The sequence below is a fragment of the Puma concolor genome, chromosome C1, assembly GCF_028749965.1.
Source record: "Puma concolor isolate L17-30 chromosome C1, mPumCon1.1.hap2, whole genome shotgun sequence".
Classification (NCBI taxonomy): domain Eukaryota; kingdom Metazoa; phylum Chordata; class Mammalia; order Carnivora; family Felidae; genus Puma; species Puma concolor.
In genome coordinates, this window is record NC_141674.1 from 30,605,184 (window position 1) to 30,624,346 (window position 19,163).

The 19,163-nt window shown below is 42.6% G+C and overlaps 1 protein-coding gene across 29 annotated transcripts in view; it reads left to right on the top strand.

The window, feature by feature from the left end:
- Positions 1–17,694, top strand: part of MACF1 (microtubule actin crosslinking factor 1) — a 338,401-nt gene extending 320,707 nt beyond the window's left edge. For 14 of the 29 annotated variants that reach the window (XM_086716529.1, XM_086716548.1, XM_086716535.1 and 11 more), the window contains 8 exons: positions 561–635; positions 1,765–1,782; positions 4,775–4,892; positions 5,684–5,752; positions 11,947–12,158; positions 12,684–12,794; positions 15,257–15,386; positions 16,229–17,694. In XM_086716529.1, coding sequence (XP_086572655.1) covers positions 561–635; positions 1,765–1,782; positions 4,775–4,892; positions 5,684–5,752; positions 11,947–12,158; positions 12,684–12,794; positions 15,257–15,386; positions 16,229–16,485 — 990 coding nt within the window. In that variant the 3' untranslated portion in view covers positions 16,486–17,694. Of the gene's footprint in view, positions 1–560; positions 654–1,764; positions 1,783–4,774; positions 4,893–5,683; positions 5,753–11,946; positions 12,159–12,683; positions 12,795–15,256; positions 15,387–16,228 lie in introns of all 29 variants that reach the window. The other 15 variants (XM_086716547.1, XM_086716553.1, XM_086716555.1 and 12 more) reach the window with 8 other exon arrangements.
- Positions 17,695–19,163: the final 1,469 nt, after the last annotated feature.

The window sequence follows — 19,163 nt, forward strand, 5'->3', positions numbered from 1 at the left end:
CAGTATCCAGGAGCATGTGGTCTTCGAATAAAGCATTTAAGGAGTAAAATGTGAAGTAATGTTTAACACGGTGTATACCAACCAACCTTTCTGCCTAGTTAAAAATTTTCTCCATGTTGAAAATCTCATCCATCACATTGAAAATAGCAAATTCATTAGTAACACATGGAGATCTCAGGATTTATTGATCCTAGAAAAGGAGAGGTTAGCGGGGCAGGTCTTGGGTATGGCCTGGAACACCCCAGGACTGACCTCTGGGGACTCTGAGGCTCCTAGGTTTAAATTTAAAACAGTTCATAGTTTGCTATACTTGGTTTGATTTTGATGCATGCATATTAGCACATTTTTCTGAAGGAACTTGGAAACAAATGTATGACCAACAAATGTGTGACATGTATTAATTTGGAATAAAGGATAAATACATGTATCAAAAATCTAAAATATCTAAAAGAGACATAACAAATAGCTTTCTGTTTACATGTAAAAATCTTTGTTTCTCTGAAGAGGAAGTCTTGTTTTACCCCTCACACTTTTCTTTTTTTGTTGTTCACAACCAATAGGTCACAAGACAAGTGGCTCAGTGCAAATGTGCAAAAAGGTTTCAGGTGGAGCAGATTGGAGAGAATAAATATCGGGTAAGGAAGAGAAAACTAGTCCTTTGTGGTAGTTGTTCCTCCTATATGGTCCTTCCAGGTGAAAGTAACCTGGCACACAGCTGACCAGATGGTCCCACCTTCCCTCTACCAACGCTTGGAGGACCAGAGCCAGTAGGACTTAAGATGTGGTCACTGTCTGTAGGTTCTAGAGGTCAGGTGTCCTGCTGGGCTAAGCTTAGTGCCCTACATAGTCCCATCTGAAAAATACCATCATATTTAGCTAACAGAGGCTTGTACTTGAGTTCCAGTATAGGAGACATATTGAAGTTCTCTCTTTTGCTGACCAAAGTCTTTAGGGAAATGGAGACACTTGTTCCATAAGATAAGGCAACAATTACCTGAAGACTGACGGATTACCCCAAAGTGCTGAGCATTGTGAGCCTGAGTGGCTCCCGAGCTCAGAGGGGGCTGGAGGAACTCTGTCAAGGTCCCAAAGGATGCTCTGTCTGCTCTGAGCTGATGCACTAAGGGGACGCCAGCCTCAGTAGTCTTCCCTGGAAGGCTGTGCTGAGTGTGGACGTAATTGACCATGAATGATGCTGTGTTCTAGCTTCTTTTGGGACCTGGCTTGGGGCATAGGAGGGATCTGAAACAGCACTTCTAAATATATTCAGCAGCTTATCTGGATTCTCTGAAGTCCTAAGGAAAATCTAGGATTGGTAAAGAGGGTTCAGATTGTACAGCTTTTTGTACTGAGTTAGAAACAGGGAATCTAGGTTCCATCAGTACGTTAAAGTGTCTTCCAAGTACACCAAAACCACCCTGGGCTGCTCTTTAGCTGGCGAGTGTTAGGTGATTGTGCCTTGGATCCAGTCCAGGGCATCTAGTTAATAAAACTTTAAGCAATCTTGTGCTTGCTTATTGCTTTTTATTTTCTTGTTGTTTTTTTAATGCCTTTGAGAGACATGAATTAACAAGAGCAATAGAGTGGAAAAGTTAGGTCTTAATTAATTTGTAAAACCACGCCCCTGTGGCAGGAGCTCTCGAAGAATATGCTTGAAGACTGGTAACGTGATTGCATGATTTTTGTTCCTTAGTGTTAATTTGACAAAATGTTCTGTTTTTTTTTTTCTTCCATTTCCTCCATCCTTTACTCTTTTGTCTATAGTTCTTCCTCGGCAATCAGGTACAGTGTGCCTTGCAACATTCTCCTCGGTGGAAATGGTCTGTGTAGCTCGTGCTGCCTGTTCTTTGCTGTGGGGAGAGGACATAATCTGAAGCATGCCTGGGTCACATCTGGTTGTCTTACCAAGTGGAGAAACTGCTAACAGGGCTGATATTGTAAAGCTGTCTTAGCAGCAGGATAGAAGTACGTTATTTTTTAAAGGAGATGAAATTTTCCATTTAAAATTAGATTGGCTAAAAATGGTATTATGCTGGACTGAGTTTGAAGTAATGTGATTCAGGGGAATTTGAAGCTGTGGTATCAATCCAACGTGTTTCTAAAAGCAACCTGGTCTTATACTTCTGTTTTGGAAATCAGAATACCAAACAGCACAGTTCTGATTTATACCAGTCTTTTGACAGTTAACACAAATTTTATAATGTACAATAAATCAAAAAAGTCTTGGGGTACTTAAGTACTGCATCTATTTAAAGACCTTATTAATATTTACTTGTATTTACATGTTTTATAACTATAAGGTGCCTGAGAACTATAGTGTAGCAGTCATGATTGACCATAGCCTCAAGTGTGCTGATTATGTCCAGCCAGCCAAAATCTCAGGGATCAAATTAGACTTGCAAGAAAAGATTAAATGCTTTTGACTCCGCTTGGTAATTCTAACCATACAGATCTTTTGAGGGCTCTGGGGTCCTGTGCCTTCAAATGGAAGGAAGTTGCATGGGTAAAGTCTGTCTTGTGATATGAAATCAGAACCACTAAGAGCTTATTTGAGGCCTTCAGTCAATATTAGGTTCTAGGTATTGCAACAGTCATTCACTCCAGTAACATTCTGGGCCAGTGGGAAGAACAGAGGATAGAAAGAAACTGGGTTTAAAATGTCATTGCATGAAAGTGCCAAGTCATACCTAAAAGTTGTACCTGTTTGCTAATAACCTGCACACACAGCCGGCGGGTCCTTGAAGTGGCAGTGACCTCCTCCTCTACTGCTCCACTGACAGTAAGGGTCAGATGAGTTAGCTCCAATATTGGAAACAGAGTCCTGGAGTTCATTTTGTGCATGAGGCACCTGAGACCCAAAGGATCCCATGCTGATAGTCACACAGCTAGTGTCAGAGCCACTGCAAGAACCCAGGTCACTGTAAGGGATTTTCCAGTGAAGAGAAGGAAACAAGTTACTGTCACCCCAAGACATTTTTGGGGACTCTTCCTCACTGCCCAGCTTTGCCAGGTTTGCACAGCTCCCCATTTTTAGAGCTGCTATGGCCCCTTCTACTCTGGCCTCAACTCCCCCCAGCCACTTTTGCTGCTGGCTTGGATCAAACCCCCTTTTCCTTACAGCTCAGCAGAAACAAGTTAGAATCTTTCAGAGAGTACTTCAGAAAAAAAAATTAGGACTAAAGAGGAATGAGTCAAGTGAAGTAATTCTAAGCACTGACAGATAAAGTACAGGGCACAGTAATAGAAGGATAAGGTACTTCTTGGAGTCCCTTCCTGACTCACTGTGGAGGATGTAGTGAGTTCCTTACTTCCTCCCTCTCCTCACCAAGCCAGAGAGAACCCCGACTAGTGACTCTGGCGTCACTGCTCTTGGTTGTGGTGGGATTCTCCATTCCTCTTGCGGTGCCTCCCCGTTTCTTCTGCTGGGCCAGCTGATGAGGGAGGCACCCTCAGAGGCCCAAGAGGCAGCTTCCTTCCCAGGACAGGACGTTTATTCCCTCACATCTCTGAGCACCCATTTCAGTGCTTTTTATATTACACCATGCTGTTGCTGTGGTCACTCTGTATAAAATCTTAACAACTGTAGGTGAGAGATATAGTCATTCAAAAATGGAGTCATTTTCAAAGTAAAGGATTGGGGAGGGGGGTAATACTTTTCAGTCACCTTGCTGCCTATATAAACAGTGCACTTGAGCCAGTGCAGAGTAATACAGAGAATTACTGCAAATATATTAATTTTCAGGGAGGTTGGTTATGTGCCTTTCTCAAACATCCTTTCTGGCATTTTCAATTTTTATGCCTTGTTTCAAAGTTGTGGTTCTTCTTTATAAGTTTAAAAATGTAAATTAACTAATTAGTCCCTTCACTCCCCCGCCCCCACCCCAACCCCAGCATTCTCCTTGAATTAAATAATTTTAGGAATGCTATTTATCCAACCAAATGTTTGATTTTTGTTTTGGGATCTCCGCATGATTCTCTTTTGTTGCCTCTTATTTTAGGAAGAGGGTAATTTATTCAGTAGGAAACTCCATATGTTAACGGGGCTAAGAAATAGGGATGTTAGGTGAGGAAAAAGGAAAAAATAAATATCAGAAAGTCATACTTGTCTTAATCTCTGAAATTGATTGTTGAATACTATATAATCATGGTAGATTAAAATTTTATTTTCTTCAACTAAATTTTTTAGTAAAATTCTATAATCATTTGTTTAGCTGAAGAAACTGTCTGCTTGGTGACCTCACAATTAGAGAATATAGAGGGCTTATTTCTGAAAACCTTGTGTGGAAAATCAGTTTTCCTTCTAAGCTCGTAATAATGATGGCTTTGCAAGGGTTTCCTTAAGGCTTGAAATAGTATTTGCTGTTCTTCATTTACCTTTTGAGCGCACTGTATTCAGAAGTTGACATCTACTTTATGTCTACCATTTATGAAAGCAAACTAACGTAACAAAGAATTTTACTACTGGGTTTTAATTTGGGCAGAATGTTTAAAAGAACTGAGGTGAACTAACATTTGTCCATCCTCTGCCCTGCCCTACAGTAGAGGCATGACTACCAAAAGCTAACTTGATCCCAATAGAAAGACACTGGTCTTTACCTTGATATCTCAGCTGTTCCATATTTTAAATTCTTTTGTGAAAAATGCCAAATAGTTAAAATTCTCCTGCAGACTGTCAAACTGTCATGTGTCATGTCTGAATACAGTCTGCTCTGGGAAGAAGGCCTCGGCCTGCTCTAGGACACACTCACTCATCACTGTCCCCTTGGTCCTGCAGTTTGGAGACTCTCAGCAGCTGCGGCTGGTCCGCATCCTGCGCAGCACAGTGATGGTCCGAGTTGGTGGAGGATGGATGGCCCTGGATGAATTTTTAGTGAAAAATGATCCCTGCCGAGGTAAGGAACCTTCCTGAACATAAATTACACATTAGGTACTCCCTCACCGCTGATCTTTATCTTTCATGCTTACACAAAGTGTTGGTAGTGGGTCTGTTTGGGTTTTACTTTGTTAAGCTACCTAGGTGTCACTCCACCAGCATAGACTGGAACTTGAGGGTGCCTGAGTAGACCAAGAAGAGAAAGCCGGAGAGGTGGATGCTGTCAGGGGAGACAGGTCTTGAGATACAGTAACAAGAATTAGGAATTTATTGGCATCTTCCAGTGTTTTGGTTTGAGGTGTTAAATTAACACTAGCCTGGAAAGGAGCCTAATGAAGCCTCTGAAGTTCCTGGTTAGTGCTCCTGATTCCTATGCCGGAAACTTGGGGAGGGTGTTGGGCTCCTCCCATGCAGGGAAGGACTGCATCTCCCATGGCTAGGAGAGGGGATAATGAACACCTAGCCCTCAGCGCAGATGCTTCTAAGACAGGTGATCACTGAAGCAAGACCCTGGGGTGCTGAACTTGAAAGGGTGGGCATGCCAGCCCAAAGGCAAAAGAAGATGGGAAATTTCATGCGAACGATGGCAGCTGCAGCTACAGGCATGTGAGGGCTGCAACAGAGGAGAGGGGATCAGGTTCCGGTGGCTAAACCCTCTTCAACTGCGGCCTTTCCCTTTTCCTGCTGGCCAAGCTGCATGTGGGTATACAGGAGGCTCCTCCACTGTCTGCCAGTTTGTCTTTCTTGACCAGTTTCTGCGTTTCCTGCTCTGTCTCTGTTTCTTTGTGTTTGTTTATTTTTTTATTCTAGTTCACCATCCTGGGAGTAAAATAAAGCGCTCTGATTCCAGCTCTTCGATTTCCAGTCAGTCTCCCATAGGTTGGCTTTTAAGCTTTGTCCCCCTAACCCACACCCCAGCCCACTGAGAATGGCTTTGCTTCTTAAACTGTGGTGCCTCTTGGCTCTGTGGCATCTGCTGCCTTTACGAATGCTTTGAAATAGCCAAGCCCTAGCTTTTCTAACTGTTATAAGTTGATGGAGCATAGAACCCTTCTGTTGAAACAGTACCCATGGAATTTGTTCAGAGTTTCTGTACATTTAACAAATACTTACATAGCTTTTTAGATGCCACACGCTGTTATAAGCAGTTTACAGATGATAACACATTTACACGGCTATGAGGTGCAGACCAATATTGTCTCCATTTTACAGAATAGGAAACTAAAGCACAGAAAAGTTAAATAACTTACCTGAGGACAGACAAGTAATAAATGGCAGAACAGGATTCAGTTCCAAGACAGTCTGGCTCTAAAGTGTGTGCTCCTGATCAAGGTGCCATGTGTCTCAGAGGCTGGCATACCCACCACCTCCCCTTTGTGTGTGTGGATTGCTGGTTCGGCCTGTGTAATTAAATTGGTGAGGCATATTTATAAACCTGGTAGAAATGTTTACAGTACAGTTACATAACTTCTTTGGAAGTGATTTATAGTCCTATTTTGAAGTGTTTAGAGCTAAAGGGTGCAGTTCTCACATGAATTCAGATATGCCCATAAGTAGCTTCTTTTATTTTAACTCATTCTGCAATTACTCCAGTAAACAAAAATAATTTTCATTAATTAAAAAAAAGTTAATTTTAAAAGCACCTATTCTGATAAAAACTTGAAAGTGTTTAATCAGTTTTAGAAGTTACTATGTTGCAAACTAATTTCCTTGATATAAAAGTCCTCTTTCATGGTTTTACATCAGGAGCAGGAGCAATGTATATATAGGATTTTAACCATAACTCAGTAAGACAACATTATTTTTTTTCTAAACCTATTAGTAAGATTTTGGGGTTGGTTTTTTTTTTGTTTGTTTGGTTCGTGTTTTTTTTGGGGGGGGGTCTTGTGTGATTGGACTAAACAAATAAACAGAAGAGATACTGCATGTGACATTTTGGAATCTGGTTGCCTGTTTGCTGCCTGCTTTACTTGCTCTGTTTACAATAACTTTATGCTGATGGCCAAGGGGAACACTGCTTGCTTTGTCCTTACATTAATAGCTAAAAACTGGAACCCCAAGAAAGTTTGGGAGGGCCGTCTAGTACCTGTATTCTGTGGAAAATAGTAGCCTTTTCAGCATCCCTTGGAGAAAACAAGGTAAGGCTTTCCTCTATGCCTCTCCAGGAATGACCTCCTAGCACTCAGTAATCCTCTCGATTGGGCTGATTGCAGAGTACAGAACTGCCCAGCAGTCTTAGTTATCATAACTCTACCAGTGACAGGATGAGTATTTCTAATCAAAAAATTGCACTAGGAGGTGAACACTTATGGGCTGTGGTGGATGTAAGAAGTGACTGGGGAGGGCGTGAATATCACAGAGGAGAGTTCTTGAAGCTATCTAGGATTCTGTGAAGATTCATGTGGCTTCGAGAAGCACCACTTAGGGTAGATTTTATATTCATTTGTGTTGCATTTCCTTGGCTGTCTAGACCATAGAGAATGTTAGACTGAGGATAGAACAAAATTTATGACAGTATAATACTAACACACACAGTCATTTGTTACCTCCTGCTACATAGCTGCTTAAAAAGGTGAGTGAGAGAGGCACCTGGGTGGCTCAGTCGGTTGAGCATGACTATGGTTTGTGCTCATGATCTCATAGTTCGTGGATTCGAGCCCTGTGTCAGGCTCCAGGCTGACAGTGCAGAGTCTGCTTGAGATTCTCTCTCTCCCTGCTCCTACCCCACTCACTCTTCTGTCTCTCAAAATAAATTTAAAACAAAAAGTAAGAGAGGAGCGCCTGGGTGGCTCAGTCAATTAAGCATCAACTCTTGATTTCAGCTCAGGTCATGATCTCCTGGTCATGAGTTTGAGCCCCACCTAGGGCTCTGTGCTGACAGCGCAGAGCCTGCTTGGGATTCTCTCTGCCTCTCTCTCTCTCTGCCTCTCTCTCTGAAAATAAACTTAAAAAAATAAAGTGAGAGAGCTCTCAAACCGCACATTGCTTTAGCCAAACATACAGTGAAAATATTCAACTAGGTAGGTTCCCAACATTGCCAAAATTGGAGGTTTCAGTTTCTGAATTCATCCATGGCAAAGGAGATCGTGATGTTTTGGATAGAGATGAAAACAGTGCCCTGCCTAAGAACAGATCTACTTTTAGGGTACTATATATGTTTTTGAGCACTAGACAGATTAGTTCCTCCAAATAAGTGGAGATCTAGAACACTTCATTCATGAAGATTTAAAAGACAATTTGGCTTAGAACTGATTGTTTTCCTTTTCTTTTTATTGTAAAATATACATAACATAAATTTATCATCTTAACTATTTTCGAAGCGTTCAGCAGCATTAAGTACATTCACACTGTTGTGCTACCATCACACATCCACAGACCTCTTTTTATCTTGTAAAACTGAACTTCCATATCCATTAAACAGGAGCTAAGAACTCAATTGTGACTGGCCAGCCTGTTCTAGCCAACATCATGTGGCCAGCCTAAGTCCCTTAGAAAATGGTGGCCCCTTTGGTGTTGAAAAACTAGAATGGTTGCCTTCGGGCCCTGGTCTCCAATATGTGATCTTCAAAAAATTACAGTTAAGTGTTTTTGGAAAACACTGGCTTAAAGCTAAGGCAGGTTTCTTTACTGTAGGTCTCCCTAGAGCTCACAAAATGCTAATCTCATTAAGGCTCTTCCAAAGGGGGAAGGTGTTTATTAAGCTCTTTTTGTAGGAACCCTCTCAGAAAACCTTAGTTTGGGAAATTCTGCTGTAAACAATGGAAGACCATGGAAGGATTTTGGGCCATTTAGAGTTATCAGGTTTTTATTTAGAAATTCAGTTCTAGGGGATGAGATGAGAAATGAGACCAGTTGGAAGCCTGTTATATCCCGTGCATGGTGGAAGAGATAGCCCATGATCCACATAAGTGTAAGGAGGTTTGGGGGTGTGGGAATGCACTGGGGATTTGATGAGCTTTAGAGGATAGAATCAGGAGGCCAAACTGCCATCAGGAAGGAGAGACCTACACTACCCCCCTGGTTTCTGGCTCTGATCATGTCTAATCAGTCACTGGGTATAAGATTCTGTGATCCAGCAAAGGGTCTGCTCACGGGACACGTTTGGAGTCAGGCACGACTGTATGATGGCAATGAGGTGTCAGGTCGGTGAGCTCATCGCCACCGGGTTAAAAAACTAAGAGGGAGAACAGGACTACAGACAGAAGCAGGGGACATCAGTGTTTGATAATGGGCGGGAAGGAGGAAAAGCAGGAGAGAGAGTGTCCTGGGAGCCAAGGGAAGAGAGTATTTCAAGACAAGAGCAGTTATCCCCCCACATGGAAATTACAACAGCAGAGAGGTGTTTTTACTTGTCAGATTATTAGATTTTTATCTGTACATGTATATGTGTGCACATGTGAATAACAGCATTAGCCAGAAGGAAGTAATTTCAGTATACTCCTGCATTATTTTGGAGAGTGTATGTTGGTATAAAATTTGGGAGATCAATTGAGAAGTATCAAAAATCTTGTGTGCATTCTTTCTCCCCAGAAAATGCACTTAACAGAAATTTATCCTAAGGAAATCATCGATATGCACAAAAACCTTTTACGAGTAGTTTGTCACGACATTGTATATGATGTTTAAGAAATTGTAAGCAAATTAAAAATATAACTAGTAGGGTTGGTTAAATAAATTGATGTCCATATGATGAAATAAGGCCATGCAGCAAGACCTGTCAAGCATGGAGGAATGCTCCTGATGTTTTTGTATTAAATTATATATGTACACATACACAGTTGTGCACAGGAATAAAGACACACCATCATTGTAAGTGATGTCCCTTAGGTTGTAAGATGAAGGAATTTTTATTCTCGTTGTACTTTTCTGTATATTTCAACCTTTGTACAGTTTAAAGCTATCAGTAATAACTTGGCAGAGTGATTTAGGTGCTGTGGTGGGGACGGGAGCCTGAGTGAGGTAAGGGACGAGTGGAGAACCGCTAGTGTAGATGAGGATGTGAGGAGCGTGGGGCGGGGAGAGAGCTCAGGTGGAGACGTGGCTTCTAGTCCTAGCCCTACCACAGCTCTCCTTGACCTCAGCCTTGTGAGTGCTTCAGTTCCTTTGTCTGTGACAGGGATGCTAACAGGTCCCTGGTGACAGTCAAGTGCCCTACTGCTTGTGATCACATTCTGTAAATTGTGCAGTGCACGAGCAACATGATATCATATCATTACATTTTAAATGTAATGCTGTGGCGCTCACCTGAGGTCCTGCTTCAGAGTCTTCCTCTTGTATCACTCTGTTGTTTTTGTCTGGGGGAGCCAGTGCACAAGTAAACTGTTAAATGTTTACTAGGTTTAAATTACACGACTGAAGTTCTGTACAGCCCAGGGACATAAGCATTTCTTTTGGGGTGAATCCTCAGCTAAGTAATGATTTTTATTCATCACTATTATCTTAGTGCCTTTGTTGTGTGTCCACTGTTACGCTGGGCACTTCAGCAAACACAAAATAAAGAAATGTAAGTCCTGAACCCACAGTTATTAGTGATGAGAACTCTTACTGAAGTTCCCATGTTAGTGCTGAAGGAAATTCTCTTGGAGAATCTTTAGTGTAGACACAGGGGAAAACACTGAAGTCCAGAAAATGCATGAGTAGAGAACCCAGGGACAAGGAATGAGCCTTGAGGGGCACATGCTGTTGGGGCCTGAGGAGGAAGGAAACAGCGTTCATAGGCCATCGAGACAATGGGATCAGCCGGAGGAAACTGAGGCCCAGGGCAGGAAGACCTGGTTGGTAGTTGAGCCTAGATTGTAACTCAGGTTTTGATACCCACATTGGCCCTTTTAACCTGACGCTTTGATATGTTATGTCAACATAATATATTGAGAAGAATTTGATCTAGGAATTTGGTAATACACTGCTTGGACACCCATGAAACCTGATTTAAAATCTCATTGTACCAAAATTCCTCAGTTCCCTTGAAAACCTGCAGGTTTGGGCAGAAGAGGGGGGTGGGCACAGGTACCTCAAATCTGCTAAACCCATGGTTCCTGGCCAGAGTGAAAAATCTTACTAGAAAAGAATGACAAACATTTTGTTTATAACAGTTCTTTTCCCAAGTTTCACCAGAGGTCCTGTTGTTCAGATCTATCTAGCGTATTCTAAAAAGTGAACAGTTTAGGATAGATGAAGGAGGGAGGAAGTTATTACAGGATAAACCCTTTTGGTGAGAAATAATCTAAGGACATATTCCAGAGGAATTATTTCTTTTAAATTAGCAGTGTCTTTCACATTTACGTTGGTCATCCTTGGAATCCTCTGACCGAATCCAAATTTTAAGTTCTGGTTATACAGCTCCAGAAAACCATGGGACAGCACCTGTTGGCCTTCAGAGCAGTTTCCAGATCGCCTCCCACCTGACATTCCTGCCACTCACCATTGTCCCTTAAGCTTCTTGTCGCTTTCAGTTTTTGATCTCACATTTCTCACTGGCAAGTTTTGTGCATGGTCTCAATCTTTCTCTCTCTCCTCCCACATGTTTACTTCTTAATGATTTTATCCCAGTCTTTTTACCATCCTGAGTTCCTGGACCGCTTCCCTGAGGATTGTTAGCAACTGAATTCAAATAAGAGTCTGGACAATGTTGATTGCAATGATCTGTTTTTCTCCACTGTCCTGCAAAAATCTGAGCAAAAAGTACACATGTACTATGAGAGAGAAAAGAGGGGTTTTGATCTAATGTCAGAGGTTTGTGCACTGCTGCATCTGCTTTCTTTGACCCATTACGGTGTGCTTACCCCAGGGGACAGTGACATGGCAAGATCATTACCACAGAATGAGATGCTATCTCTTATATAAAATTCTTTATCATGGCAAACCAATGAGTATTATTACTTCATTGCTATGGGTAAGAATCATGACAGACTGACAAATCATGAATTTATTTTAAAAGAATCCACAGATAGTACTAAATCTATAACTTACATAGCTGTTATCATGGGGTCAAGCAGCTGTATGACCATCAAAGACACATTTTTTTTTTTTTTAAGATTAACTGACATTGTATGTGTGTGTTTGTTCCTTTTTAGCACGAGGTAGAACTAACATCGAACTTAGAGAGAAATTCATCCTGCCTGAGGGGGCATCCCAGGGAATGACCCCTTTCCGATCACGGGGTCGAAGGTCCAAACCATCTTCGCGGGCTGCCTCCCCCACCCGCTCCAGCTCCAGTGCTAGTCAGAGTAACCACAGCTGTACATCCATGCCGTCTTCTCCAGCCACCCCAGCCAGTGGTACCAAGGTATGTACTGACACTGACCTCTCTTATGGCCTTTGTCCCTGTTCCCATATTTACAGAAGTTTGGTGTTAAGTGTAGCCTCTGAACGCCTCCAGCCAGGAGAGGAACATGAAGATATACTGACCAAGCTCTACCTAGACCAGCCTCTCCAGGCCCCAGTAGAGAACAGGACCTTTAAGATTTTACTTTGAAGGACATTATTAAAATATGAACTCAGATCGTTAAGTCAGAAACACTTCTTTCCACATAATCTCCCATCCAGAATTACTAATTTTGGAAATCCAGGCACTCTCTGTGCAGCTGAAGCCAGCGAATAAATTTGGTTGTTTTGATGGGTTACTTATGAAGTATGCTGTTGCCTTTCTGCCTGGTCCCTTTTATCCTGTTAAACTGATGCACGTTTTGTTTTGTTTTCTGTTTCTTTAAAATTCAGTGTCTTCTATTTATTTTTTTGTGTTCCCAATTTGCTTCTTTTCTGTTCCATTTTCAATTGTTCCCATCCTTCCCTTTGGATTTCCGTTTCGCAGACTCCACTTCAGTTCCCTCGCTGTTATGACAAACCCTGGTTGGTAAACAGTAAAGCTGGCACCCCTGTCAGGGACAGCCATTATCCTGACCTCCAGCTGCCCAGCCCCGAGGTAGAGTATGGTTTTGCTGACTAAGGACACGGTCACGACGAGGCCCTCGCTAATGCCAAGAACTGGATCGGCTCCTCTTCCTGACACAAGTCCATGCTCTTTTCCATCTGTGTGGTGCTTGCTCTCACAGCCGATTCATCTAGTCAAGTGCTTTTCAGGGGTTTCTAACTCGGATTCACCAAAATTGGAGATAAACAAGAGATGCCTAAAACTGGATTAACAACTTGCTGCCAGTGTTTAGAATGATGTTTTTCCAGGGTGATGAACAATTGTCATTCCTGGTGATTCGTTGATGGATATTATTCATAAAACTCGGGCCTCTTGGAGTCTCCAAACCTCAGATACACAGACGAGTTATGAACACTTGAAATTCAACTACGGTGCATGTTCAGCAGTGTTCTATCTTTGCTAGAACAGAAGAGCGGCTGGCGTCCCCTGCCCTGAGCCATGTCCTCAGGGTGGTTGATACTGCCAAACTGGTGTGAGGGGCGGGTGCTGCCTTCTTCAGCCAAACACTGCATCAGCGAACACTGCTCCAAGGCTCAGATTTTAACTTCTGAATTTAAGTCACGCGGATGTGTGACTAGTGGCCTAGTCACTTGGGTGTCTGAAGCCTTGATTTGAATACACATGCTGGCAGTTAAGCATGTTTGAGTGCAGTCATTAAAATGCCCAAAGCATTTGTGGAAGAGCAGTGTTTCAGAAACAAAACATGGGCTAGTGGCTTGTCTGATAGCGGGAAAATTTGCATTCTAGCTCCTGCTGGGAAATACTGGTTCCTTGTGCCTCAAAAGATAGCATTGCCTTCAGTCATGCAAAGCTTCAGCCCCAGAAGGCGAAGGCAGGAGATGTAAGAAGCCAGTGCCTGTGAATGGGCTGCTGCTTTGGGATTCATCCGCTCTGAGCTAAAGCTCCAGTTCAGAAATCTGTCTGGTTTAGAACATGATCTGGGGACCTCCTGCCACCAAAACCCCAGGACTCTACCTGCTTATCTTGCTTTCCTTCTTCCTTAATGGCTCCAGTTTCATGAAAGTCTCAAAAGTTCTAAAATTTTAAATGTATTTATAAAGTACAAAATGCTCACAGGATTCTAATAGATCAGCCTTTTTGTTTCATCTTAAGGTTTTACCTTTTGCTCATTTCGAGGTTTCATCTTTCCTTACCTGTGGGTATTTTCTACAGGCCGCTTCCCTACGTGGACTCCAGCCCAGGGCCTCCAGGGCTGCGGTCTCGCCAGCGGCATGCTCACGAGCAGTAGCTTCTGAAACTGGTGCTCCTCCTCCTGTGTGGGCCAGGAGCGTTTGCGCTTGACCGTTAATCACTTTCTGTCGCTTTTGCTTTTTTTCCCTAAATTAAATATGAGAAACACAGTGAAAACAGGTTGCTTTACTCTTCCATTTGTATGAACATCTTAAAGGTCCTGGAAAACAGTTTACACAATTTATTTCAAAGAAAAATTAGAATAGTGTTATGGTATGAGTGATATTTAAAACAGACTTAAAAATTCTTAATGAGGACTTCCAAATTAAGTCTACTACTGTCTTAAAACAAAACACTCAAATGGGAAATGTTTCTCCTGCTGGTAGCAGTAGTAATAACGTGTATCTGTCCAGCTCTTTTTCCATTAGGAAGTGCTTCTACACATGATTTATTCATTCGGCAAGTTTTTATTGAGCCCCTCTTCTGTGCCAGACACTGTTTTAGGTGCTGAGGATGTGACAGTGAACAAAGTCCCTGCTTTCATGGAGCTTACACTTTAATACAGGCGAGACAAACCACAAACAAGGATATCTATCGTATGTCAGGTGGTAATGAGTGATATGCCAGAAAATAAAGCAGGGGAAGAAAATAGAAAGTTAGAGTGTCACTCTAGTAGTGAGGCAAGACCTCTCTGATGGGTCATTCAGCCAGTCCGCCCAAAAGAAACAAGGGAGTGAGCCACACAGAAACAGGGTGGGAGGAATAGTGAGGAGACCATGGTGGCTCAGTGGATTGAAAAAGAAAGAGTGTGCTTATCTGCAGTTTTTCCAGTGAGGGAAATGGACTGAAAGATCTTGGTTTGACTGAAGTTCCTGCACCCATCCAGTGAGAGAGGTTGGAGTGATATTGGCATCTCCATATGAAATATTTAGAGCTAGAACGCATATTTGAAATTTCTAGCCCCAACACTTCGACACTCAGGATTATTTGGATTTTTTTTGGCCATTTCTGGTGGAAATTTGTCAGGAACTTTCTAGTAGAAATATAGAAGACATGAAATTTTGAATTGGAACATAAGACCTTTTCTGGGGTGGAATCCTCAAACTATATGACGTAGGACACTTTCAAAAATCTTTGTTTTCCTGGACTTTTAATTTGCTTTTCAATCAGTTAGGTGTAAGGAGGCTTAAATAGACCTTTTCAGATTGAATTTCAAAAATTTCACCTAGTAAATAGAACTTGTTAAAAAAATTTTTTTTAAGGTTATTCCATCAACAGGGAGCAAGCTGAAACGACCAACCCCAGCCCTTCACTCTAGCCGCACATCCCTCGCTGGTGATACCAGCAATAGTTCTTCCCCAGCCTCCACAGGTGCCAGAACAAATCGGGCAGGTAAGTGCCTGCCCCCATCCATGTGCACTGGGGTGAAAGGGGAAGGGGAGTGGCCAGGCTTAGAACTGGGGGACAGCAGCCTCTGGGTGGTGCTTCACTGCTCCCCAAGGAAAGCAGATAATGAGAGCAGCACACAGATGTGATGTCCAAAGAGAGACCTGCAGATTTTCTGCTACTCTTTCCTTTCCCTCCTGCCACTGTAGCTGCCTGCAGCCATGCCTTCTAAGAGCAGATGTGTCCACAGCTAAAGCCAGGCCCCTGTTCTTGACCAGAAATGACTGTATTTGAGAGAATCTAAAAGGCAGAAGGGACCTCCTGAAGTGGGCTTTTCCTCAGAAGGCCACCCAGTGTTGGGGCTGGCAGTTGGCTAGTAATTTTTCCAACATTCTGCATTTATTATAGCCACTGGCAAGCAGAGAACATCAGGGAAAGATCACATCTGTTCACCTGTTGATATTCCCCATGCGAGTCCAGGAATTGGCCTCATTTCTGGCTTTCTGTTTGCCTGCCTGACCCCCCACCCCTGCTAGCAGGCTCTCTATGCCCAGGTGACTGAGCAACCCCACTCGGCACTACTCTGGGGGCACAGGAGGTCACTGTGCTGAGAGAAGCTGCTGTCTAATCCTCAGGAGGCAAGCTTCTCAAGCAGAATCACAAAGCCCAAAAAGGTTTCAGTGGCTGCTGTGTAGATGAAAAGATGGGGTCCAGAAAGGCTCTGATCTGCCCAACATCACACAGCATATCTGGTGGTATTTACATCAGAGCCCTAGCCTCTGGTCGCTTGTCCTCACCACCCCCCATGTTGTCTCTATTAAGTCTGCTGCTTTATTCTCAAATTCCAGACCCTAAAAAATCAGCCAGTCGCCCTGGGAGTCGAGCCGGGAGTCGGGCCGGGAGTCGGGCCAGTAGCCGGCGAGGAAGCGATGCCTCTGACTTTGACCTTTTAGAGACGCAGTCTGCTTGTTCAGATACTTCGGAGAGCAGCGCTGCAGGAGGCCAGGGCAGCTCCAGAAGAGGGCTAAACAAGCCTTCCAAAATCCCGACCATGTCTAAGAAGACCACCACTGCCTCCCCCAGGACTCCGGGTCCCAAGCGATAACACTGTACAAGCACCCCCAAGCCTCTATCCACTTTGAAGCCTGCTCCGTACATTGGGTGTATATTTATTCTGAACAGGAGAAGTTATATTGTTAAAAGTGTAAAAGAATAATTGTGTTATGAAGCTGCCTTATTTTTTTTCTTTTTGTAAGTTACTATTTTCATGTGAATATTTATGTAGATAAAATTCGCCTCCTGGTAACCCTGTAATGGATGGGGCCCAGAAATGAAATATTTGAGAAAAACAAGTGAAAAGGTCAAGATGAGAATGTGTATTAAAAAAAAAAAAAAATGCCTCTAAATAGGGTTTCTGCGCGGTGCAGGGTTGTAAACCTGCTTTATCTTTTAGGATTATTCCTAAATGCATCTTCTTTATAAACTTGACTTGCTGTCTCAGCAAGATAAATTATATTAAAAAAATAATAAGAATCCTGCAGTGTTTAAGGAACTCTTTTTTTGTAAATCACAGACACCTCAATTAGCAAGAACTGAGGGGAGGGCACTTCTAATTGCTTTTTCCAATGTTTTTAATGCTGTGTGATTTTAGCTGAGGAGAGGGAACCTCCTCTAGGTAATGTTTGCACATGATCAGCAGAAGGAGTTCATCGCAATACTCTGAATCCTGTTTCAGTACTGGGTGTTTAAAGGACAATAGCTGCTAGAATTCAGGGGTAAATGTGACTGTTCCGAAGATGTCAGAACATTGGGGTTTTTAAGAGTCCTGGTTTGTAACTTTCTATTCAACCCAGCCACCAATAACTCCTGTGCTCACCAGGACCCAGGCCCTTGGCAAGGGGACACTCCTTGGTGGCACTGTGAATTACAGATTTGTTTATCTGCATTTTTCCTATTTATTTAAATGGTCGATCAACTTCCCACAAACTGAGGAATGAATTCCACGAGCTTATTCTGAAAATGTGGACATAAGACAAACGTTTGCTCGTCCTTTAAAGGAGTTCACCAGCACACTTGTTATCAAGTCCCGTTTGCTTCCGTCTTTTTTTGTGCGTAATAAAGTCAACTGACCAAGTGACCATGAAGAGGGGCTGTCTGGGGCTCCCGTTTTTTAGCTGCTGTTCCTCTTCAGCTCCGACCATGTTGCTGTGTAATTATCTCAATTGGTTTTAATTGAGGCAGAAACTGAAGCTCTACCAATGAACTGTTTAAAAACACGACACACTTTTGTATTAAAATTGCTTGCAGTAACAAATTTGTATTTCCTGATTTTCTTCTCAACTATTATATATAACATGTTACTCTGGGTATGATTGTGTTTTAGATACTTAAATGCATTATTCAGATCAAAACAATCTTGGTGGATAAATTAAGGAGCTCATTAACATTTTTTTTTCCTGTTTATTTCATCCTTGTTAATTTTAAAGCAACAAAGAAATAATCAGACTATTGTTAATGTAAATCTATAGTGTATCTGCTCCACTTAGGTGATTACACAAATAGCAATATGTAAGAAAACTTCTGTAGTAGAAATCAAGAGATCCTGGGTTTGAGAGGATGGGGCTGATTTCCCACAGTATGCTGAGATATCTGGTTAAATGACAGAATTTCAGAAGTGGATGCCAAATTGGTCACCAAATCTAGCTCCTTTCTTTTGCAGATGGAGACACCGGGGTGGGAAAGAGGGTTATTTGCCTGAGATCACAGAATTAATAAATGGCAACAAATGGACCTTGAATCAAATCCTTGATTCCCTACTCAAGTCTGGCATTCCTATTTCCTCCAGCCCCTATTTGGCTTTATAATAATTAGAACAGCCAAATATTAATTCTAACAGAAGGAATTAGGCTAAGAAGTAAAGAAGACTTAAGAGGTAGGTAAGGGGTTCAAACTCAGGCTACCAGTGTTTCTGACCATTAGGCCATACTCCTCATGTGATCAGGAATTTGGTGAGATGCATAGGTGTTTGCCAAAGCTGTTTGAGGCCAGATATCTGGATTAAAAACAATCCATCCTAATGGATTCTGAAGGAAGTGCTTACTCTGTTCCCCCTGGAATTAAGTAACTTCAAGCTGCCAGAACTGTGTAGGATAGTGTTTTCACCCAAATTTACTTCCCCTCTAGGCCTCCTGGCAGTGGAAGCATATTTAAAACACTTGACCTCCATCCTTTTCAGATTCTGGACTGTGATCGTTTGCTGTTGTTTTTACCAAGTAATTCCGATTTCTCTCAGCCTGTGCAACAAAGGTCACCTAGTAGCGGAATCTATACAAAGTGCATTTCCATTTAACAAACACCCATATGCAAGGCCATGTAGAGAATGTAAGGGTGCCAGAAAAAATTACAGTTCTGGGATACAGGTGCTAAACACGTGATACAAATTTGGTGTCTGCTGGGTAGCGCTACACAAGTCCCTGGGGTTTTCAATGATGCAGTAACAGCTGACCATTATTGACTGTGATAGGCCTGTGCTAAGTGCTCCGTGTACAAGCCAGCTACTGTGACCCCCCATTCACAGATAAGAAACAGCCTGAGAGGTTCAGTAACGTGCCCAAGGTCACAGCGTTCCCAGGCGGCTGGGAAAGCCCTTGTTTGACACTATCTCTCAAGAAATCTCACCACCCCCCGCCTCCCTCAGTTCCCTTCCAGGGCCGGAGTTCCAGGATTCCACTCACATCCCCACCCCCACTTCCCAGCTCCTTGTCCTCTGCCCATCCAGGCACT